Source organism: Falco naumanni, chromosome 4 (genome assembly GCF_017639655.2).
Source record: "Falco naumanni isolate bFalNau1 chromosome 4, bFalNau1.pat, whole genome shotgun sequence".
Classification (NCBI taxonomy): Eukaryota; Metazoa; Chordata; class Aves; order Falconiformes; family Falconidae; genus Falco; species Falco naumanni.
The window spans coordinates 81878231-81904119 of NC_054057.1; the positions used below are offsets into that span (position 1 = coordinate 81878231).

At 37.5% G+C, this 25889-nt stretch overlaps 1 protein-coding gene across 2 annotated transcripts in view; it reads right to left on the bottom strand.

Moving 5' to 3' along the window:
• Positions 1-907: 907 nt before the first annotated feature.
• C4H7orf50 (chromosome 4 C7orf50 homolog) overlaps positions 908-25889 on the bottom strand; it is a 42912-nt gene continuing 17930 nt past the window's right edge. Inside the window, exons 3-4 of one of the 2 annotated variants that reach the window (XM_040589950.1) lie at positions 5737-5818; positions 908-1349 (exon numbers count right to left, since the gene is read on the bottom strand). In XM_040589950.1, the coding sequence (XP_040445884.1) occupies positions 1167-1349; positions 5737-5818 (265 nt within the window). In that variant the 3' untranslated portion in view covers positions 908-1166. The remainder of the gene's footprint in view (positions 1350-5736; positions 5819-25889) is intronic. The other variant, XM_040589951.1, reaches the window with a different exon arrangement.

Below are 25889 nucleotides of genomic sequence, written 5' to 3' on the forward strand. Positions count from 1 at the left end.
GTTGCTCGTAATATATTTCATACTTTTAAAGATTTGTGGTAATCCGTGACTGTGAAAGGCTGTCCAATCCACTCAAACGCTTGTTATTGAAAAATCAGGCCTGCGTATTGATAGGTTCTCCCCTCTTCACCCATCCAAATTAAAGCCATAATTCCCAAAGACAGTCACACTTTTAAACACTACATATTTTGTTATTAAAAAAGTATGAACAATGTCTGTAGAAACATTAAAGAATCAGGTCAAGAATGTTGTCTGAGTACAAGTGTTATTAAATAAGCCAATCATCCACGTTTTGAGTAATTAATGTCCTTGGTTTTTACTTGAAAACCTCATTTTCAGCATGTTCATAGAAGACAAATGTCTCACATCAAAGTGAATGAACACAAATTAACTCTTTTGGATGCCAATTACAAAAGAAAGATGAAAATGCAATATTGGCAGGCTAGAAACAAAATGTTGCAGCACAGCATTTCTCATAGGGTAAGTTTAGGTACAATCAGATGATTTCACTACATATAGTCAAAGGATTTGATCTGTTCCCATCTGTGCATTATCTGACTATCTAAACAATTGCCATAATACATCTCAAAACTTTAAAATATAAAAGGAAAACTAACAAAGCTGATGGTATCTCCAGATCACCATGTGAAGTACTAATAAGCAACTGTGTTATACAACCCATGTTCAACAGACTGAAAATGATCTCTCCCAAATCCACATGACATACTTCTAAAGCTGAACACGATAGATTACAGCTGGCTGAGCAAGCACTGTACTGCATGCTCATTTTAAAAGCTGCCATTGTAAAAGACCCTCCAGGCTTTTTGTTGGTTCCTTTGCTCTTCTTATTAAGAACTGCAAAGCTCCTCTTATTTAACAGTAATTACAGGGGGAGGTGGAGAAAAACTACCAAGAAAAAGAGGTTTATTTTTCTAAAGAAATGCAGTAAGATTACTTATAATAGCATGTCTATGGACCAAATATGTTATTTTTATTTCATCACCTCCAAACATAAATATTTGCAATTGGAAAAAAATTACAAGTACAAAATCTGAAAATTTAGTATTAGGGTTCATATTAGAAAATATGTTTTTATAACTGATTTACAGGCTCTGTATACAACACCAGGTCCTCCACCAGACAACCATTAAGACACAAAAATACTCTCAGGACAGCAGTTGCAGAACTTGTCGTATGCGCTCACACTTCTCCAACAGGTCTGGGTCTTCTGCATTGGAACCGTCAAATTCCTTCATAAAAGCTTCAGCTTTCTGCACAGTTATGTCTCGTGCACTCCCTTGAAGACCTTGCAGATAATCCAGTAAAATGGTGAAATACTTGTTTGGAACCTTTAAAGAAAAAAACAAGGAAGAAAAACACCCCTGTTTTATTTTCTTCTCTCTCAATGCTCATTCATAATCATGTCAACCCATCACCTGAAAGATAATTAGGAGAACCACATGGGCTTTTGCGTTTGCCAATGCCCACCTCTGAGCGAGTGCTTCTTGCCAAGGTTCAAGCTGCCAGGAGGGATGGACCACGGTGAGAGAACTGTCATGCGCTCAGATGGGCAAAGCATCTGAGAGGAAATTCTAAGCAGATGTGGAAATGCTGATCAGCAAATGCAAACACTCCCTGACAGTGAGCTCAAGGCTGTGAGGGTTGTTGGAAGAAAAAAAAAACAAAACAAAAAAACCACTAGCCAAATCCTACTTTTGGGAACATGTATGCAAACCTTACTAAATTCAGTGAGAATTGCATGCACATGTCTGAGGAAAGAATTTAAATGGAATTACCCTTGCCCCTACCCAAAATTATTTGTTTGCCAAGATGAGCTACCACCCACCATCAAGTACTTTGACAGAATGCTTATACAAAGGAACAGAATTCTATTTGAAAAACAAATTTAATTCAGACATATGGAAATAATTTTTAAATCCTGCTGACTAAAACTGATAGGCTCTACTAACACATCTAACATTAAAAGTAGCTTAGCCATCTATAGTTGCACTACCCACATTTCACTCCCTTTCTAATTAACTAGTGATAAGTTAAATTTTACCTTATCTGGTACAACATATAATTTAAATGATCATTACATCAAATAATTTTGGCAATAACCCAGCAAAGACTTCTGAATGTCTTATTCAGTCTTTCAAACCAATGTATTTTCAAAAGTATTAGGTGAACAGATGTATGTTGAAGCATATCTTAACTTTATGTTGTATATCTGTGGAACAGGTTTCAGCCAATAAGAGAATATTTTTGCTGTGAATCAGGAGATGTTAAAATGACCTAATTCTGCAAATATTTTTCTCCATATTTAACTTTACACATATAACTTTAAAAGGCATAGTCGACATGAGTCAAGTTAAACACATACGTAAGTATTTAAAGGACTGGAGACTAATTATTTGAGGGCTGTTTCAATTCTGCAAGGTATCAATATTTCAGAGAAGACAGAGCTTCAACAGATACTTAATTTACAACTTATTTCTCCATCGACATTTGGCAGCATAACTTTGATCACTAAAACTCCTACCACTCCAAAAGAAGAGGAAGAAAGAATATTCCAACACTGCCTTCATCAATCAAGGATATTACAAAGTAATAAATCAAAACTAAAGTCTGCATTCAGCCTTGTAACTTATATGTTATGGAAAACCTTCTAATTCTTCACACAAACACTCTTGCATTAAAGAAACAACACAGTTACAAAAAAATAATTATTTTACAGTAACTTACACTGAAATAGATGATATATGAACTGTTGCTATAACATACGAATATATGAACATAAAAAAAGTATTTTTGAAACCTTTTTACTCACAGTAAACTGGTACTAATAACAGACAAAAACATTCAGACACAAACAATTTCAGCATGACAGTGCTCCTTAAATGCAGATGCTCAGTACCGGGTTTTAAAGCTCAACAACATTTCTCTGTTTCAAACCTTAGCCAAATTATCCATATAATTTACACCTCTTGTTCTCAGACCTCATGGTATAGTCATACCTCACTGTGGAATTACAGTTATTATTATATCACTTAAGCAAAGTGCTTGAAGGGGCAATTAAAAGCCTACTCTAAACTTAGAAATACTAAGTGAGACTTGTCACTGCCTGAAGCCTAGAAAACATTTAGCATTTGGCCCTAAGGATAAATGCTCAAGTGTTCAAAAAGTCTGATTTTTTTCTTTAACAGAGCTATTAGGTTTAAAGCGCTTACAGTACAGTTCTATACAGGCAAGATAATATGGTATTTTGTCCTAACTTACACGTACAATAAAGCCACAGCAAGGACTGGAACATAGAAAGTGCCAGCAAAAAGTTAATGAAATCCAAATTCTAATTCTTCAAATACAAGAGCTGAAATTTCAGGGAGTCTTGGCGAAGTTTTACAAGAAGGAACACAATCCTTCTTCTAAGATCAGCTTTTGGGCTGGCTTGAAATTGGATATCAAGATCTCCCACCACGGCTCTGGCAAGTGGAGGTGATGCTTATGGGACTATATTATTATTCTTTTGGTAAACTGCTTTGACCTTTTTCTTGTTTCTTTTTCTCTTGTGCGCACCAACCTTGCCTCTGTTCTAACGAGCTAATATGCACTGCAGCTGACTAACATGGAAATCACCCAAAGTGAAATAATTACCATCACTGGGAAAAGGGGGAAAACACTACAAAATAGTAGCCAGAAAAGAACAGCTATCACTTTTAAATTATACTGGGTAACTCAAGAGTTTTCAGACTTTTTAGACTTGCAGATGTCCACATGTTTTGCAAAGCAAATACAGGTATCTGCACAGAGAACTTACTGCTTGCCCCTGCTGCCAGGCTTGTTTCTCTCAGTTACCTTCTGAGGTAGCTTCAGAAACCGCTCCAGGGCCTTGCAGTCCAGAAGCTGAAGAGAGCTGATGGAGTTACTTTCTAAAAATGTCCTGCCAGATGACAAAGATCAGCAAACGATCTAGTGTTTATTTTATACTGGATCCTGAAGAAGTATATACGCTGTAGGTATACAGGCTTGGCTTGGAAGCTGTTCAGCCAGCCGGCAGATGGATTTTAAAGGGACTTTAAAAAGCCCTCATGTTGCAAAGGACTTTAAAACCTCAACTTATTTCTTACAGAAAGAGGCCTATCAGCACAGGAAACTCAGTTCACTCCTTTGCATGGCTTTTCAGTAGGCATCCAAGTGACACTATGAGATCAAAGACGTGGCTTAGGAAGAAAAGAAATTCATGTCTCCTTTTGTATTTTAGTCAAGCTTGGATATCCAACAGATTTTATTCTGTAATGGACAGGAAGCTGAATTTGGGTATAAAAAATATTCAAAAGAAGTTGGTCTGCCTTCCCTACAGTCCTGATGAAGAAAGAGACTTCATCATATGCTTAATTATAAGCACTTGAGCAGTTCTACTAACTTTTCTGAATCTGGATGCAGATGTTAATCATTATCTAAAGCTTATATTCAATGCATCTCTGATTATTTAACAACAAAATATGTGAATTTAAATAAATCATAGCACTTTCATCAGATTGAAAAAATAGAAAGGAAGTTTCATTCCAGTGTTGAGAAATAAGGAGCTAAGCTGTGTTCTGATACATAAAACAAATGCTACTTACAGTTAATTATTTCCCAGTATATTTCAACACAAAACCCAAAGTAAACAGGTAAAAAAGTAAAAACATCATTCTGTCTGTAAAACAATTCCTACATAGCTTTAAAAAGCATACACTGATTTTGAAAGGCTGATAAAGTTTTTTAAAGAAGAAACTGAAAAATAGAAGACAGCGCAAACAACCTAGATACCTACATCAAATTTGTATTCTGCAACTAATCTTTTTACGGTATTACACTGTGTGACCACTTTTGCCTTCATGAAAGTCTGCTTTTAATTATCTGTCTCTCTAGAAGTATCTTTAATCATAAAGCTAACACCCTATGTCAGGTGATTTGATTGGCTTAAGAGCTGCTGAGTAATTCGGGTTGGGAAGATTAGTATGTTTAAATGTTTAAGTCCACACAAAAAATCAGCCAAAACTAACTGAATGTCAACTAAACGAATCAATAAGGCAGGCGCTGTGCAAATGGCGAGATGTTTGTTCTGTGACACAACAAAATGAATGACCTGCAACCCCCCATTCAGTAACACCATGGTCAGACACTTATTGGAAATCCAGTCTGTGTTGGTTTTTAAGTTATGAAAGGAATGGATTTCAGTAATGATGCAAGCGTAGCTTCTGGTTATACTTTATGCTTTTTACAATCAACATCAGGTTTCACTTCTATTTTAATTGGAAAGCTATTTTAACATCTTGGTGATCTGGCTGTATATCTTATATGGAGCCAGAGATATCTGAAGCAATATGAGAATGATGGTTTGCGGTATGGGGTTCCACGTTCAGAAATTAAAATTAAAGATATGACTCAAATTCTCAGTAAGGTCCAGATTTATATAAAACACCAATCTGCTCTATTTATGCTTGACGTATATCAAGTATAAAAACCTAGCATACACAGGAGAACGATCATCAACAAAACAAAAAGATTAATTACAAGCAATTAAAATGATTCAGCACTTTGCTTAAAACCAAAGGAATTTATTTATAAATTATTAAATTATTAGAAAAGCACACGCCTAGTACTAGCAACTTTTGGTTAATAAAGAATAGCTACAACTGATGTATAAAACTTTATATATTTCTTCTGAGAAAAACCAGCGTAAATACATACCTTCTCTTTATCATACATGTGCAAGAGAAGCCAGGTCTGTCGTGTCTTTTGAAACTTCCATTCTTCTGGCTTTTCAGACCAGCTGTAGTAAATGAAAGAAAAAAAAATGAAAATTGCTTACATGAAATACCTTGTGATCAAAACTTTAATTATTCATAAAATATTTCCTACAATGACTCCAAGTGATTTTGTATGCATGACATGGAGTTTCATGACATTGTGTGAGTGGCAAAAGGAACACGAGGGACAGCTACCTGGCTTCCCGTGCAGAAAGTGAAAAGATTACAGGAAGACATTATAGCCAAAAATGTTGTAAATTTTCATCAGAAAATACTGATTCCTTGAAGATAAATGTTAAACCCCACTCCTCAGCTCAGCTTTGCCTTGTCCTTTTTGAGAAGTCATTGCCTTCCTTTGCCCCACAACAACTAAGCACCCCAAATCCTTAGTCCAGCTCAGGACTACCTGGGCATTTGGGGAGGTGGGGAGGATGATGAAGCAAGGCTGGGTTTCAGAAAGCTGATACTTCACAAAGAACCGAAATTGAGCAGCCTCTAGAGGACTGGATGGAGGGACTCATGCTACAATGGTCACCTCAACAATAGCTGAAGCTCATCACAGATGACCTGTTCTAGAGCAGAGAAAATTCATTTTCAGGAGCATATGTTTTAAGGCTGGGATTTGACTAAAAGTGTGACTTAAATATTGACGTTTACAGGACAGAAAAATGTTTTTTATATCTCACTCTCCCCAGGAATTCTGATTCCGGTATTTAGCTCAAAACTTCAGGCTGCTTCCGTACTGTTAATAGCGAGCAGGTACATGAATTATTAACATCTGCAAATGTTCTTTGATTGCTTAGCATATATATTTTAAATATGCAAAATTTTAACTGGGTTAGAACAGCACATTAATGTATATCTTGAACATGATTTTAAAGCTGGTATATTCTTTTTTAGATGAAAAAGGAATCACTTACTTCTACAAACAAATGAGCAAACTAGCAAATCTCACTATAAAATGAACAGTACTTGATTTTTCTCTAAAGAAAAACAAGTCTTCAGAGGGTAGCTTGCAAGATGTCTTTAATGTTCTGGCTTGTTCTACACAGCAACAGAGAGCACAGAAATCAATTGAAAAGCCAGCTGGGTATGAGAATCAGTATTGTTTAAACACTGTCAAGTCTAATAAAGCAAAAGAGTCCTCATATTCAGTGACTGCTGCACCAGCAAATACATTGTTCAGTCAATTCAATGAAAGAGAAAAAAAAAAGACCACAAATTTGTACAGAAGGGTTTCATGGAAGTCTCTGCAGAAAACCCCAAGAAAAAAATTGTCTTGACTGTCAAATTTAGGATAAAGAAAAAGCAGCAGCAAGTCATTAGGGTTGTCACTAGCTAAATTCAATAAAAATGTCTGTAACCAACATATAAGGTAAAAAGCAGACAAATAACAGTAAACCAGGAAGGACAGACAAAACACTAATAACCACAATATATCACAATTTACATGCTCAAACTAAATCCACAGATGACCTGATTTAGAGGTCTCTTTTGGGGCACTGTTAACAAATAGCAAAAGTTTGCAGAACAAATATTGCACAAAAGCAGAAGCCCTAATGCACTAATGCCAAAAGTTATAGAATCAAATAAAAAATATTACAGGGAAACTATCCTTTTCCCACCACCACCAACTTGGAAACCAAAGTACTTGCAAAATAAAGATCATTCAACCCCTGGTGTCACTTGCATTCACAGCAAAGCGTGCAACTGTACAGCAACCAGCAAAATTACACTTCTGAAGGAAATGACTTCTAAAAGACCTTAAAAACAAAATAAATTACAATGATGGTGCCTGCCATTAAAAGAAACTCATTCTTTTAAACAATTACATGGAAGATGTTATAAGAAATGCTGTCTCTTTGCACAGCACAGAGAAGGTAAATTTTAAATCCTTTTTTATGTTAAGTAAGCCTGGAAACAGTTTACAGTATAATCTTTGCAAGGTGACAAGAATAAGCTGAATGACAGATCTGTGACCGCATCCTGTGAAAACAGTCCCTCTTCTAAGGAAAATCTTTAACACATGTTATTTTATTCTTTATTTCTTTAAACTATACTATGTATTTACACATTGGTGATTATATCCATTGGTTAGACGCACCACATAGTACTCTGAATATTTTATTCTCTGCTAATTTTATGTTTCTATCACTGACACTATCACCTGAGTACTTAGGCATTAATTTGAAAAATACAGCCTGATTTCACTAATCTCCTATAAAGCTATAGGATGTTAAAATATCTTTATTACCTAGTTTATAAACAACTGAGACCAACAAATGAGTGCACTATAAGGTTAATTGCTCTTATTAGCCTATTACCAAAACCATATGCTCTCTTCTACATGTTTAGGCAAGCCATTATACTCCTGCATGTAGGATCCCACATTGACTTTCACTCTAGTGAATTCTCTCATAGAAACAAACAAAAGTTTCAGCTAGTCTTCCCAAAAGGTTTTGCTCTATATACACCATAATAATTCATATAAACAACAAATCCTTTAACATAGTCAACCGCAGAATGTATGTTTGTGCCCATTACGGCACCAGAGCTTCACAAACTCTTTCTTTTGGTTTGTGCTCTGTCATCCTGTTAGAATCAAATGCTAAATGAGTGTGCTAAAAAAGTAGTCTTTTCCTTAAAAGGCTACGGGTGTACTCATATTTTCAGAAAATGCTCCCAGGTTTTTAACTGGTACTCCACCCATGGTTGCATGAATTCCTGTTCTCCCCCTTCAGGAAAAAGCCCTGTCTCTTGACCTTAATTCCTATCAGGCTGTGGGCAAAACACTCATGATAATGGATGCACAATCTTTAAGACAGATAACGTGGCAGTTGCTCCCTGTAACTGGACCCCCCCAACAGTTATTAAAATAGAAGTTTTCCACTGATTCCTATGACTATGACAGCTTTTGCCCTACTCCTATGACAGTTTTAAAACCTATGGAAAGTATCACTCTAACAAAGTGAGAGGGGTAACTCCTTTTATCAGAATGACATAATTAGTACATTTTTAGAAACGCTCAACTTTTAAACTACAAAAGTTAAAGCTTTGTAATACAAAAGGGGTCTCATTTTGCTGTTTATATGGAGATAAGTTTCCTTGATATACTACAGCAGTAGAAAAGGCTTTTCCTTTGAGTGATTAAATATACAGAGTAAGACCATCTATATTACAGCATAAAAAAACTTTTTACAGACAATCACAACCTATTCCACAGTTTGAATTAATTTGGTAGCCTTTGGAAGTAAGTATCTCTGTCCAGATCAGATATATACTGTGGAATTGGATGAAAAATATACATGTGTAAAACATGTATGTTTCCAGTATGCCTTGGGCTAATTTTCAATATACTGTACAAACACTAATTGCCTTCTTTACACAGTTAATGTTTGAATCTTTCTTATAAGCTCTAGCTCATAAAAAACCACATTGGTTGACTTTAGTTAAAGAGAATTTTTATGTTTGTGCAAATGATCTTTCTAAATGGACTTGAAATTGAAGATACAGACAAAATGATTCAAATTAATCAAGCGGCTTAGAGAATTTTCCATTTGGGCTTTTGGTTTTTAGCATGAGAGTCTCATGTAAAAAAGCTGCCCACAATTCGACTGGTCTATCTCATAAATGACTTCTAGTCTGTACATTGAAGTAATCTCACACAAATCTATTCCCCAAACATGGGAATACAGGCAGCATAAGTAGGCAAACAGAAGACAACTGGTAGCGTGCAGGGCAGAGTCCTCTCTGGCATGACCCAGAAGAAAGAGAAGGGGAAGGGAAAGTAGCCAAATTGGTTCCAGAAACACAGAAAGAGAAAAACATTACTGTTACAAATTGGATTCAGGAAGACAACACAATGCATCTGCTTAGATTACTGGCCAGGGCAAAACACTACAAAGCTGTCACAATTATTAAATAATCTCTTATGCATAGAAAAGCACTGTGCTAAGAACCAACCATTTTACTCATTCAGCTTGAAAAGATTATCACGTAGGAGACAAGGCTCCAGAAACTAGAAAGACAGACAGGCATGTGACTGCTGAAGAAGACACAGGACCACTGCTGCATACCAAATGCAAGGACACCTAGACTCACCTACATCTACTGCTTCAGTTTTGTGCCACTGACAGTCCAGCCCACCCTGGATACACCTTCCAGCCTGGATACCTACCTAAGGTAAAGCAGGGTGCCACCAAATGTAGATTTATCCAGCATATTAGCATCAGGGAATTAATCTGAAAGGTTTCTCCCGCCCTGAGGACCATATCAGAGTGCAGCCACCTCTTGTTCTTCTGTGATTGTCTCCATGAGGACCCTTATGACTTACTCTCTCAAGCTTCACTGAATCGCAAGAGGACAGAGAACAGATTTGGTCCATTACACCACATTCAAGGCTGCACTGAAAAGATCTATCGAAAATATTAAAAGCAGCATACTACAGCACCATACAAAAACTGTCACATTCTTCCTACCTCATTTTATCTGGGTATTTTTCTGTTTTGATATACTCAATTATTCATCACCCCGAAACCTGTCTTTAAGAATCACCTATGTTCTTCTATGTGCCCCACCAGGATGGCTGAACAGAAGTTGTGGCACATGATTAGGGCTTGCAGGAGTCAAATTAAGCACTTTATCCCTCAGGCTCTCTGCAACAGTGCAAAAGGCATCATTTCTGCACTCATTGCCCTATCCGAAAAATGTGGATAACAGGTGCTTCCTCAATAAAGAGCGACTATACTTTAAAAAATTCCCTTAAGGATATTTAAAGCCTTGCTGAAACACTTGGCACTTGAGTGATTTGCTGTAATATTTCACAATGCAATACATACAATAGCAGCGACTTTAAAATACCATGCACTTATGTGTAAAGTAAGCTCACTGCCCCTATAAGGCCCGATTTCGGAAACTAACTACTGCTATAAGGTCAGTTCAGCAGGGAGTGTCACACCACATATGGCCAACAGGTGAGGATGGGAATCCAGCATCTCAAAAAGCATCCCTGGAACCGCTGGAAGCAGCATGGAGGGAGCAGAAATTTGGCATAAGCTTGTTCTTGAGGGAGAAGAGTCATTTTATGGATGGAGGTTTTATATGGATATAAAAAATATATATAAATGTGGATGGAAGTTTTATATATGCCTTATAGTGCATATAGTGAAGTAGGAATAATATATTTTTGTCCAGTTATAACACATACAATTATTTAAAGGAAATGTAAAAGTGTTTACTTTTATTGGGGGTATTCAGAATTTCTTCTATTTCTCTCAGGGGCATTTAAAATTAATTTACTTTCAAAAAGAAAAGTTTTTGAATGTCTGTCTTTGTCAACACCTGCATGCCCAGAAAGCCGACTTGCAGTGCGCTTCAGTGCTCAATGCAAGATAAGAGGAAATCTCATTTCAAGCACGTGTGATGCTGATTTTCCTCATTCAGAAATATCCCAAATTTAAATTCTAAATATATTTTCAAAAACTTGACCAGAATGCAGCAGTTAAAACCTTAGACACACTAATCTGTGGCAGCACTCAAGATACAGACTTAGATACTATCATAGGTTTATTTTTAACTGTTTTTCTTGCGTTATGGATGACTATCTCCCAGCTCCAATTCCTGGAGAAAGTTAATATATTTATACTGATATTCTCAAATCCAGTTTGGAAGCTAATTAAATTATGACTCAGATAGAGGTTTTCCTTATTTTCCTGGAAGAGAAAAGACGTTAATGGAGCTCTTTTGCCAGAGGAAAACTTTCTAAAATTGTCAACAGATTTTAGAATTGGTGCCACATTTTTGGTTGAAAATCCTGGCACCATTTCTCAATCTGTGGTTTAAAAACAATTTTTAATATATTCTTCCATCTGGTTTAGACGCAGCATAATGTCTAAAGACTTGTGAAAAGGCAAGGGGAGGAAGCTTTCTTTTTCTTTTTTTTTTTTTTTTTTAGATTTAGGAATGACACATGCAAGAAATAAAAGTGCTTTTTAGTGTCCCATTTTTGTACTGATGTCCAATATATGGACAGATTGTATCTGATTGTATCTGATGTACAGCAAACTACACAGGTCACAGAATTTTCTTAGAAAGTATTTATAAAGCAAAAGGAAAAGGCCTTTGTGCCTTAAAGCAAAGCTTTGATTAAAATGTTTATCATAGCGTATCTTCTATTATAAGTACTTTTATCACATGCCATTATTTGTAACATTTTATATTATGTTTGCATCCTGAAGCTTCAGCCAAGCTAAAAATCCTCTTCCTCCCCGACTATAGGCACTGTTCAAATGCAACATGAGACATTCCCTTGAAGAGCTTCAAGTATAAACAGATGAGACAGATGATAAATGGAAAGGAAAGTTGACCCAGAATATTGTAACAATGCCTCAAAATCATGCAGCAGGTCATCGGTAGAGCTCTTATCTCTTATGTATGGCATAAAACACGCAGGGTATCTTACTCTGATACGACGCATCAACTTTTCATGGAATAGACATCAACCTACCTAGAAATACCAAGAGTGTTCCACTGGGAAAATAACCTTTACAGGTTTAGATTTTTTTTTCCAAATTCTTTTTCTACCACAGTTATTTAGTTGGTGGTATCTGTATTAGCCTGCCTGCAGCAAAATAGCATTTTGATCTGAATATATATATATAGCAGTAATAATATGCTGAGAACTTTCTGTTGTTTTCAGTAATAATAAAAAGGTCAGCAGTAGGCTTGAAAGCCCACAGCTAACATTGCTGTATTATTAAGCTAAATGTACTTTTTATTTTACATAAATTCATAAAAAGAAAACAAAGTAGGAGCTGAATTATCACAGAAGAATAAAGAAAATAGAATTTCAGCCCTTCACAGACAATCTGTTCTGCTCCTGCAAGCAATATACAACTAAGTGCTATCCCAATGTTGTGCTGAAGTCCCATCTCCTCTCCAGATGTCCATCTTTTCTGGCACTTAATCCTGGTCACACTGATGCCCAGACCAGAAATAAGGGAAAGGGGAAAATGAAAACAACTGTTATGCCTCCCTCCCATGAAGAACATCCTGGGGGGTACGAGAAGATAAAGAGGGCCCCATAGTCTGTATTAAAATCATGTAAGAAGCCAGCTGCAAGTAAAATAACTTTCAAAAGCTGGCAACAACCCATTTATATAAATGTTTTGTGATGATCAGATGAGGATACGCTACCAGACCCAGAAAAAACAAATACGGTGACTCCTCTTCAGCCTTACTGTTACACCACAAAGAGAGCCAGCTGTGGTACAGAATACTCCTGCCCAGGCATGGATTCAAGCTGAGTTGCAAACAGTAGCTCATTTTCATTGCTTTTTTAAATCAGCTTTTAAAGGTTCTTCCCCCCTAACATCTCAAAGAAAAAAAGAATAATAAATTAAAAAATTAAGAACAAATGAAAAAACTAATTTATTAATCTTAAACTAATTGTTGTATTTCAAAGGAGGACTATGAAGAGCATGTAGGCTGAAATCAGGCTGAAATTACTGCTTGTGACTGATTCCATGTTTTGGGAGAAGAGTAAGTTCTGGGATGGTTCTCAGCTAGAGCAATTATCACTGGGTTTTACTGCTCACCAGGATAAGTAATGCACATCCTTTCAAGCTAGATCTAGAAGATTCAATTCTGTTGTTCAGTGCCCCAAAACTACAACATTAACACCTAGTCATGGGTATACAGCTGGTGGAGCATTAGTATACCCTAACCTTGCTGTGAGTGTCAATACAAAAAAATCTATAGTTTCAGCAGTGCTGGGTCATACTTACTACTTATAACTTACATACATACTAGCTACACTTAGAATTTAGTGTTAATGAAAGATTGAAGACAAGCTATAAAAAGATGGTATAAAAAGTCAAACATTTACTAATGTAATAAAAAAAGGTCTGTGTAATTTTAAGGCTTATCTCAAAGCTAGCAATGATTACAAAAAAAAACAAAAAAAAAAAAACACAAAAAAAAAACCAAAAAAAAACACCAAACAAACCCAAAACTTCTGGCTTTTAAGAAGAAAATACCAGAAACGTATGGAAATGTCAGGGTTTTCCATATAGTAATGCTGAAAGAGAAACCAACTTCATGCAAAAATGTATTGGTGAAAGTTTTTGAGGAGAGACAAAGAAATGACCACTTAAAGAAGGATTTGAACACTGAAGATGCTGCGATTGATTTTGGTTTGAACCAGCCAGGATGCCAAAGTGCCAATTTATGGCTCAGTACACTGAGCTGAAAGTTTGTTACTCAATTATTATGCATGGGCTATTTCAAGAAGCCCTGAAGCTACAAAGTGAGGCTGGCACCCAATGAAGGTGCCTAAGCCAGCTGGCCCTCTGATCAGCAGCACTGCTGAAAATGTGTTGCTTTGTTGTAACCAGATGTCTCCAACTTCAGGTTGTGTAGTTTTTGTGCTGTTTCTACCTTTGCAAAGACCTAATGGACTTCCAAAGCCAGTAAGATCAGAAGTGTCCCTCTGCAGTTCTGAACTCTGTAGTAACATTTGACTATAACATGAAAACCCAATGCTCTCTTGTTAAGCTAATGTGATGCCTGTGTGCCAAATGCCTACCTGTGCTACGTTCCAGCACCATGCACATTCTTCCTTTCTGACTCTCAGCATCCAGGATATCTAGTCCTAGTTGCAGGGAGCCCAGATGACCTCCCTTCCTCCCAAGATTCAAATCCTGTTCCTGCAGACTTCCCAACAGGGCTTCCCTGCACCCTTGAGGAATGGAGATGCTGAGACTGTGGAGCATGGCCTAGTGAACCTGATGGATGCAAGGGGTGCAACCCACCCACTGCTGTCTGCAGGATGGCCAGGCAGGCTGGGTACCAGCAGCATCTGTGAAGTACCTCCTGTGTCCTCTCCTTGCTTGACAAGCAGAGATACACTGACAAATAGCTGGAAAAAAAATAATCTCACCCTTCGTGGTGTTGAGGGCCTCCAGCTAAAGCCTCCAGAAAAGCTGAAATCCCTCCCTCTGAGAGAAGCCGAACCTTGAGCCTATGCTGTAGGACTGGCCCCATACCTACCCTACACTGCCAGCCTGTTCTGGTGACAATGTTCTGTAGGCATATAGAAGACATCCTGGATTGCCAGATTCTGACCTAGTCCCTTTATTTAACTAGGGGATTTATTTATTCTTTTAGGACAGTATCAAAACCCAGATATTTATTAATTTGGATGCAAGCCCCAGATGCACTGTTGCAGAAATTACATCTGCAGGCTTTTTTTTTTTTTTTTTTTTAAATGAAATCCAAGTATTTATATTGCTAGCTAATTAGACATAGCTCATCTTTGTTAAAGGAAGCCCCACGTGGCCCTCTTCAAATAACCCATCACACAGATGGCTTTTACAGTGTACCTGAGAGGATACCACATTTGGGGGTATTCTGGACCAACAGCAAGAACATATATAGAAGCTTTCAAAAAAAGAAAAAGGAAAAAAAAAAAGACCCATCAACAATCCTTGTCATTTTTTACATCCCGATTCGGATATCCCACTGTCACATTCATTAGGAAGTACAACAGAGGCAGATGGAGAGTGTTGCAGACCCCCGGCCATTTGAATATCCTAAGTTGTAACCTTACAGATGATTTACTCTTTTTGCAAAAGAGTTCTAAAAAGGGACAAGCCCGTGAAAAAACTGAGATCAACCTAGAAGCGTACAGCAGTTGACAGCCCACTCGCATTTTCTTGATTTAGCTGATATGTTCAGATATCTCACTGCATAATAAAATCTGCTGCTCCACTATAGTATTCAGGACAGTATCAGATTCTCCTCTTCTAATATCCTGTGATGTGTGTTGCACTACTAACATTTTAAGTAATCTATGCTTAAAGACTGATCTGCCAATTAGTGCTTCCTGCAGATGGCTCTCATTCCAATTCAATTTTATTCATATAAAAGTAATTACTGATACCTTTTCCAGCATCATCATATTAATAAATGTCTGAACCAGGAGACAAATTTTATTAAGGATCCAGTTTTATTATTTCAAAAATATTGATTGCTATTCTAACTCTGGCTTGGAAGCTTTGACAGCTCCCTGGAGCTAATTGATTAATAATCATTGCCAACTGCTTTTTAAATTTTAATTTTGGCTTTGGCTGACTAGACTAAATGATTCCCTAGAGCTACAAACTACTCACCACTATTATGAGTATTTGGGCACTGGATGAATAGTTTCAATGTGTTTGAAGAAGTGAGCAGCCACGTTAATTCTCCTAGATCTAAATTTTATGACACGAAGAAAACATGAAACCTTCCTATTGCATTTTGGCCATGTCAAGAACATAGTCTGAATGGAAGAAGATGGGTAAGTACAAAATATCTTTTCTCAAATCCAGACGACAGGTTAAGGATGGGATGCCTGGGCTCAGAGCCAGGCGCTAGGCAAGGAGCTTGGAAAGCCAGGGGAGAGCAGACTTCAGAGGATGGGAGGAAAAAGCTATGCCTCATACTCCTTCAACGAAGCCTCACTGCAAATGAAATTTTTTTTAAATAAAGCAAATAATCCTTGCAATCTGCTTTTAGTTTAAAAATATCAATAGGTAATTTCTTGTAATACTTCTATATGAAATGGGTAATTGTAATTATTCTGGTTTTATTTGACCTGAATAGTGCACAAGTTTTCCTCAAGACAAATGGAAAAGGTCAAAGTGATTGTGTGAAGCATTGTGCACCCACAACTTCGGTCAGCAATGAATGTGTCTAGTTACTGTCAGGATACGGTCCTGAAGCAGACTGGCCTGTTATTAAAGACTTCTGCTTCTGCATCTCCCTAATATATCTCACAAGGTTTCTAAAAGTAATTTTTGGATGAAATAATATATTAAAGCTGCTAAATTATTCAATTAGATGCAATCTCTTTTGTATAATACTATAGACAGATGAAAGCTGGATCTCAATGAGAAATATCTAATGGCTACATTTAATAAACTGTTAAGAAAATTCATTTATACTAAATTTTATTTTACTGGAAATGAGAGTCATTAAGAAAGGATGCATTAAATTTTCTTAACTAGGTTTGGAAATAAAGATGTTATTTTACAGGAAAGAGACTCAGGCAAAGAAACCTTAACTATTTTTACCCCTATATTTATGAGCTTAACACACATAATCTAGTTTTCCCTATCTAAGCAAGCACTTTACAGCACAACAGTTAATTATCATTAATACAATTTACAGCTGTGACAACATATGTGAAAATTTACAAGAAATTTTTAAAATCCCACTAAAAAAAACTATAAATAAATATATGTAAACTGAAGTTTGAAAAAAATAAATTCACCAAGAATGCATGGGAAGCTTCCCCAGGCACATGAGAATGAGTCATCTCAAAAGCCACCAATCTCATCTGACACAAGATCACATGCAGGAGAAAAATCTCATATATGTGACTAAGAATAAAAGTGCTGTCTGTAACCTCCAGCTGGCTAACTGGGGAATTTTTGTTCCTAGTTTTATCAGCAGCAATAAAGTGGAATAAAGCTGCTCCGGTCATTTGAGTAATACTACAAAGGACCACAACTGCAAGGAGACCTCAACCATGGAAGACAGAAACCTCTCCCAAATTAGCTAGAAGAGTCTGGAATATTAATCCAGACACTGCATGCCCACCCAGAGATCAGTACAGTTGCTAGTGGCCTTTAGGAATGTCTTGAGATGCCACTACAGAAAAAGCTCCTCTTTCAAAATAAGGAATTAAAAAATTCTACAGGTCTGTTAGGACTAGACATTGGTATAGGGCCAAAGAAAACAGAGCCGTGTTCAGATGAGAAGAAAGTTATGTCTAGTTTCCCTTGTGTCACTTGCATGAAAGGAGACCTTTGGATAATACAAGGACTTTGGTGAGTCACAAACTTCATCACTGTTTAATTTATCCATCTAAAAAATGGGGTAATATAAGAATGTCTCAAAAGCTGTCATAACAAGAATGAATAAATTAGTGTCAAAATATTTTTCACTTATTTTGCCAAAATACAGTCATGATATGCTATCAGGAATGGTACTATAGAAAAGCAAGTTACCATTACTATGACAGGGAGAAGATAGAGAAAATATTAAAAAAAAATATATCCCTTTAAAGATGGGTCTAATTAGTCAATATATTTTTCAGCTGATCCTGTAAATGATAGATGTCAGATAAAAGGATTTGTGAATTCATGTTAATGATGCTATTAAATACAGTATTTCCCCATGAACATGTTTGAACCAAATGCCCAAGTAAATATTTTGACAGCTCTGTTTCACACTGAAAAAATGGCAGAAGCGCAAAGAGACAGAAGGTTTCAAAGTAAATTGCACTACAGCTTTTACTGAAATATGCTTTGAGATGTGTACTTGTGACCTTCCATAAAACTAATGCAAAGATTTAGAAAGACAAATTATTTTATTTGGAGCCATAATGTAGGATTAGAGTTTCCTAATCAATTTCTCCCTTGTTGCTAAATTTAGTAACCATTTATGGGTATGGAAATTACAAGAAGAAATCTCTTTGCTCTGCCATAAACTAAGTAGGACGATGAGCAGGTTCAGAAAGGTAGAACAGCTACTGACTAAGAAAAAATTAGCAGAGACATGTGCATCCCTTGCTTTCTCCTTTTAAGCTGTACATTAGCGCGAAGCAAAGAGGTAAGAAAGCTACTTCAAACCCATTCCCTATAGAAAGGAGTTTATCCAGTACAACATTAATAGCTAAATCATAAGAGGTTTGGTTCAGGGAAAGTCACATTAGTCTGGCTGCTTTTCCAAAGCTCAGCTGAATGAGTTGCGCCCTAAGCATTTACTAATTTAGCTGGAAAATCATGCAGTTGTCAATGCTTCTAGAACTTCCTACTTCTGAATGAGTTGAAAATACCACAGGAACACCTGCAACATCTGAGAACTTCCACGCATAACTAAGCCTAAATGTCTTAGAACCTGACATTTCAATCTTCAAAGCAATCACTTGTTTTGCCTCTAGAAACCAGAGCTGCTTACCCAGCAAGCCAGAAATGGTAAAATACACCCAAAAATATTTATAAGTACCTAGGATCTTCACCATTTTTTACACCAGTATGGAGAGGACCTGCTAGAAATGACTGGAAATATTTTTAAAAGGCACTTCTGTCCATCTGGAGCATTTCCAGGATAGTATTACAGATACCCAGAATATATTCCTACAGTTCATTTTCTTCCCAGAAATTCTTGGTAAAAATAGTTAAGATTGGCTCTGAGCTACTTAAAGTTGTTTTCTGTTCTAACTTTTGGTTGCTATTTTAGAATTATGTAGTAAATAACAACATTATTTGTCAGCATTAACTTTAACTGACAAGTTTATCTTTAGTAACAGCTAAAGAAGCGTTGTTACCTGCTCTGGCACTGGAAGCGGTATAACTTATAAATCAGCTCCGTGAAATGCCTGAGCTTGTTTGCAGAGCACCATGACTTCTTCATTCAGGCTCATCTGGCTGTTAACCCAGTTATTTCACTTCCAGACCCAAGTCAGTATTTCTGCATAGCACTGTGTCATGCAGGCACTTTCCTCTGTTCACTGCTGGCACGTCTTTAACCACCCGCATCGCAAAACTGGACTCACGTGGAAGAGCTGCTAACCAAAATTGTTGCCTGCCTTTTTTTTTTTTTTTTTTTTTTTTTTTTTTTTTTTTTTTTTTTTGTGAGCCTTGGATGGCTATAATATTTATAGGTGGGAAAAGAGATGAGATATAGATGAGGAACAGTAATCTCCATGAACTCACTAAATTAAGAGTAAGATGTTAACAGGCTCCTTGTAAAGCAGTGAAATTGTTGTATGAGAACAGCAGCTAACCCACCGAGAAATTCGTAACAGTTTAAAAGCAATTCCTGCACAATATGACATCCTGTGGATGTCATGCAGGGGTTAGAAAAACACTGGCATGGCTCCAGCAGAGTTCTGCGTATCACTTGCCATCAGGATACAGAAAAGTGAATCCATAAGTCACTGAGTGTATCATAGCGAATTAAAATCATCAAGTTGGGCTGCCATTAGACATCTTGATTAAACAGGCAAAAGCTGTATGGCGCTATTACTGAGAGTGTAACGTGACATTCACAGAATCCTAAATGCATAGTTTGAATAACCAGATGATAACGAGAACACTAACATCTGGAAATGTGTATCATAAAACCAGTTCTGAAATGGTAGGGTATCTGACTTGCTGCAGCCAGGCTGAAGTAGGATGAGAAGCACTGTCCCTTTTACAGTCAGTGAAAAATACATTATGGTTATAGTTGGCATGTTCATGCCAACACTGTCATTAACGCAAAACTGAATAGTTCAGGGGGTCAACAAAAAAGTGAAGGTTTTTAGTGTGCAGCAAATTAAATGTGAATTCTCAATATGCTATGGCTCAAAGATAAATCCAATGTTGTTGCCCATAAACCAAAGACAGAGTGACAGGGAGCAAGAAGGAATCGCAGACTCTCAGTCCCTTCTGCACAAAGCTGGAAGGTGGCTCCAGTAAAACAGCATGTTTACTTCAAGGTCTCACATTTCCAGAATGATCACAGACGCAGGAGTTCAAAGAAGAGCGATACAGCACATTGGTGCCTGGAAGGACTAGGAACAGATGAAGGATTACAGATGTATTGCTTCACTGAAGGGGCAGTGAGGTTGAGAAAACCGATACAGCCATGTGAGGAGTGTAAACACCAGGATGGGGAGAAGTTATTTACAAAAAGTGGGGCAATATAATGATTTAGCAAACCTTGCTCAGTAACAGGTCCACCCTAGCAGAACAACTTTTCTCCTTCAAATACCCTAACAGCAAGCCTTCTGCAGAAGAGAATATGCTTCAGTACATTTACAGAATAGCCCTAAGCAGCACCCAAATCTGTAGAGTGAATATGCCTTCTCCACCTACCCCTACAAAAATAACTGCCAGCATACCGGCACCCTAAAAATAGGAAAGGTGTGGGCATTGCAACAGAGTGCTTTGTAGAGATTCTGAGTAATGCCAGGGCTGCTAGGGAACTGCAAACAAACTGAGGTGGCTTCATCAGATGCCACGGGGTACTGAAGTTACACAAGGGAGTGTAGGATAAAATAACTCACTCTTAATATGATGAGACTATTCTTCTGTGCCATGAACAAAGACAGTGGCTTCCTTTAAAATGAGGAAGATCTGTCCAGCTATTAACATCAGTTGGAAAACATTCAGTTCTACAGACACGCTGATTTAGGTCAAGGAGAAGAATCCCACTTAGAGGCAGGTCAGGCCCTGGTAAAAATTAAAAGTCAAGCCATATAGAAAGTTGGAGAAGTGATTAAACAAATTAACTGATCACTAGAGTATCAGGAAAAGTGCAAGCCTTTGAAATCAGATAGTAGCAACTGCCTGCCCAAGTCCATATAAAACAGCTACAGAACAACACCAAATGCAAATTTATCCTGTACCTGACTTTCTGGATTCATGAGGCTTCTTATGGAACCAATGAATATGAAACATGACTACAAGCATGTATTAATAGATTAATTACATCCATAGTTAATGCTTGTTCCAGAACCTTTAAAAAATAGTCCTATGATTATTAAAGCAAAACAAGCCTCCATCACTATTCCCTGATCTTTGAGGAAAAACTGCTCTTTCAAGGTATGCTAAAGCCCCAGTTGTTGAAGGGAATTCAGCAACATTGCTGTGTCTAATTACAATGGTTTCTCTGAAGCTCACATACTATTTTTGCTACTGGCTAATTGAGATTCATCACTTGAGCATCTCCCCAATATTGTATTAAATTCAAGATAACTGATGAGCCTTTACATATTCTGCACCCTCCCTATCAGGAAGGAAACTCATTCTTCGTCCTGAAGGGTGGGGAAGGAAAGATTATACTAAATGATAATGTTAGTTGCTATCAAACCCAAGGAGTCTGTCTCTGGAGGGAGGAAAAAAAAAATCTGCGTATGTTTACATTTTTAGTGCATCAGTTATTTCTAGTATCTAAAAGCTTAAGCCATTGATGGTGAAACATTAACACCAGTGCCAAGTTTGAAATTAATAAAGATTAAGGCCAGCAGCAAGCAGAATGACTTAAATGTTCAGAATGAAACATCAGAAATCATCACTGACCGTGGCTAAAAATCCACTTAACCTGTGGGAGGAAAAACAGCTTCAAAACATTATGGATTAACAAAGCAAACTAAATCTGACACAAGCCCACTAAATGGACATTAAATTTAGAAGCTATTTTTCAACATTAATGAGGATGGTTGCATTTGCACAGAAGCTCTCCCAAAAGTCACCTGGTCCCAAATGCAGTAGGATGAATGGTTTGTGATTTCCTGAAGGACCACCATCATCTCAGCTCTTTAGCCGCAGATCTCAAATGTTGCTGCCTCCCTTACAGCCCAGCACAAGCTTCTACTGGTTCCTTCAAAAACCAGAAACTTCTTAGACGCTAACACTGAGTGAGCACTAAGCTACCTATTAATGCCCTTCTCCAGATGGCCTCTGCTCCAGTAGGAGTAAAGACCTGATACATTTTATACAATTTTTTATTATTTATATTGTATATAATATATTATATATGTTTAAAAATATCAAAAAGTGTCAAAATAAGTGCTTCCAGCAACACCCCCCAGATTTCTGTATTCTCTGCAAAAAATAACAGTGTTTCAGCTTTAAAGTCTCCCATGCTTGGTACTGTTTGTAATAATGTTTGACCAAGGACTAGGATATGTTTCCATTCTGCAAACACAGCAGATAAATAACCGCCCTGGGCTGTACACTGCTTTCAGCAAAACTGCCACTGCACTCAGCAAAAGCCACCTTGTGTTCTGCAGAGTCAGACTACATCCCCACTTGATGGGAAATTCTGTCTCCCACTTTCATGCCTCTGTAATGTGCCCTTGCTTTGTATTATTCTTATAAGTATCTTTTTTTCCTTAAAGAAATCTCTGACATTCTCTGAATCTCACCTAAATTTAAATCAAGGATGAGGAAAGTAAGATCTATAAATAAAACTGAAAAGACAACGCCTTGGTAAACATTCTGATGACATATATTACTAGTACAACACAAATCATTGCAAAAAGAAAAGAAATTTACTCCAGCAGCTTATTTTTAAAATTTTAACATGTGATAAATAGCATTGCAACTCCTAGGTAATGCACAGCAATATCCAGATAATAATATTTTCTGTCACTTCTACTTCAGATTATATCAGTCTTGTAATTCCACATACTTTGAGTGTCATCTTTTCAGATCTCTATTACTTTGACAGGTGATGGAGAAAACCCTACGTGCAGATCCATATAGCAGTGAGCTTTCTAAGCCAAACACAAGAACAGAAGCATTCTAGGGAGAGAGTGGCTTGCCAAGACAAACAAGTTCTGCCAACATTTTAACACCACAGAAGGTCAGTTAGGTTATAATTAAGTCTAATTACCATTCTCATGAATTGCAACATCTTTTCACTTGAAGGCACTTAATGCCCAGAAAAGGATGAATTTTTATTTTATATTTTCCAAGAATCAAAGTAATGAGAAGTTCTAATCTTAGCTTTAAACCCGAATCATCACTTACCATCATAAAGAAAAAAAGGCATTTCATCATTAAAAGGAAGACATTTGTACAGTTTATTCTACCACTAATCCTTCCTCGTCCCTGCTTTTCCCTATTCCTCTGCAGCAATTTTACAGGTTTTCTTCTCTTCTGTTCAGTACCACTCTGTTTTATTCATTGTTCCACATTTTCCTTTTTCCTTCTCAGTTTCATAACCTTTCTGCTTCCCTTTTTACTTTAGCTCCCTATTTTTAATCCCCTACATATCTTCAGATCTTCCTCTCTGCTCCAGCAGCAAGCTGGAGAATCTGATGGTAGACTTTCTTCTGTTTCCGCAGGCATGCTGTGACTGCTGCATAAGACAGAACTGCACTGGGAAACCACCTGAGCTTAGTTCAGCAAGGGAAAAGGTGAGATAACAAGTGGGGAAGCAAAGACTTTTTCTCCTGCCCCTTTCCTTTTCCCAGAGGCCAACAGAAAGTGAGAGAGGAAAAAACAAGGAGCCATTTGGCTGCTTCTCCTCCATCAGGAGTGCAAAACCTGGTGCATGCTTGTCCTGGTCTCAGTCAAATGAGAAAGCAGCTGAAAACCCTGGGCTATCAACGTCACCCAGCTCACAGGGGAAACCGTCAGCACCCTCAGGTCTAGCTAGGGGCTGCAGTTTGCTAGCTGGCATCAGCTGCTGCTGCATGGGACCATCCCATATGCACGGGAAAAAAAGCCTCTCAATTGCTAGGATGATCCTCCAATAAAATGATAATTTGACCTCTCTGGAGGCTGGCAAAGCATCAAGGACTGTTTGTTTTTAAACTCGAATAATAAACCTGGAAAACTGGAAGAACTGGTCAGCTTGTAGCACGCTGTGCCCAGCAGTACAGAAGTTTACAAAGACCCCTGGCAGCAGGGGCACACATCGGCAGTGCTATCAGACAGCCACATGCCTTGGTCTAGCCTTGCTCTTTGTGCGAAGCATCACTCAATCTAGTTCTGTTGCTGCAGTGCTGGTCCTAAAGCTGTCAGGAAGGGCAGTATGCAATTAGCGCTCCTGCCCTCAGCACACTGCATGCCTTACTCCCTCTCATCAATGCTCTCTTCATTAACTCATCCCTACTAAAAGAATGAGGCACTCTTTCTGAAAGTCACCTTGTGCCTCAGCAAAGAGGAGTGCTGCCTGTGGGCTGCATGCTACTTCCATTTTATTTTTTTAATGGGACATAAAACCCATTGCAGAAACAGGGCTTTCTAAACACAGGACACTCACCCCCCCCTCCCGCCCAAAACACTAACTTTTTAACTGTGGTTTATTCCCTCCAAGTAAAATTTTGCTACTTGTCCCCGACCTTACTGCCTGAAACAGCAGTTCTCCTGGTGAAGAATTCCACGTGCCAGAAAAGACTATTCTGCACTTTGAGTGAACTACTACCTCTTACAATACGTATGACCTACAAAAGAAGTTTCATTTTCCCTTGCATATCAGAAGTCTAGATGTGTAAGAAATTCTCTCACTGAATGCTTCCTAACATTTTTCTTTCAAAGTTATCAAACAAAATTCCACTAAAACAAATCCAGTATTTTCCTGTCATAGGCTAAAGCCTCATAAGTTTGTGCTCTCATACTGCAAATAGTCTCTTAAGAAAGAAAAATGTTTCAGTTACCATATGGTACTTCAAGTTCCACCTGTCCTACGGGAAATTCACGTCATCAAGGGAATTAAGATGCCACTTAGCAACCCTTATGTCATGTAAGGCTTTTTATCGTATGTGGGGCAAACCATAAATCCACAGCACCCTTTTGTTTACCTCCAATTATATTAATCTCTTGCATCTGTAAGATTAGTTCATCCTCCCACATATTTATTATTCAGGCCCGTAGTCTACAAAAACATGTAGACTGAAATCCTTGAGCCAAACCCCTTGAAGCTGTTGGGGGTTTTGCAATGGACTTCCAGAGCTCGAATTTTAGTTTCTTTTCTCCAGCTAATATATTACTTCTCTGATTACTTTAAATCCACTTGTTTCTTTTCCCACTTTTGCTGGGTTGAAAAAACATTTGAGGTGTAAAAGGATTAAGCTGTTTTTCTGTAATTTACAATGGTGCAAGACGGTCCCAGCACATTTGGGGCTAGAACACTGCTGTGGTTATGTTTGCTTGGCAGTTCAACATCTTATGCCTATCCCTGTTAAGCCTACAGGATTCAAATTGTCTATTGCTGAAATAATCCCTTACAACCTATTGCTGTACATATAGCTCTTGGACTCTGTGTATTAGAAGACTAAATGACATAGCAGGTTTACTATTTCAAGGTAATTTGGTACAGGTTAAGTGAAACTCTAGAGCCAAATTGGTTCAAATATTAGTTCAAATACAGCTTCATATTCTTTCACCTAACAAGGCAAAAATCCATATGGGTAACAGTGGAATAACAATCAAAAACCAACAGCTTGTTCCTTTGCTTTCCAAACCTGAAATCCATTATCTAGAGATCCACCACTTACTAGCAAACATACCAGAGTATAGTCTGAGCAGATGGTTCAAAGCTAGCTGTCAA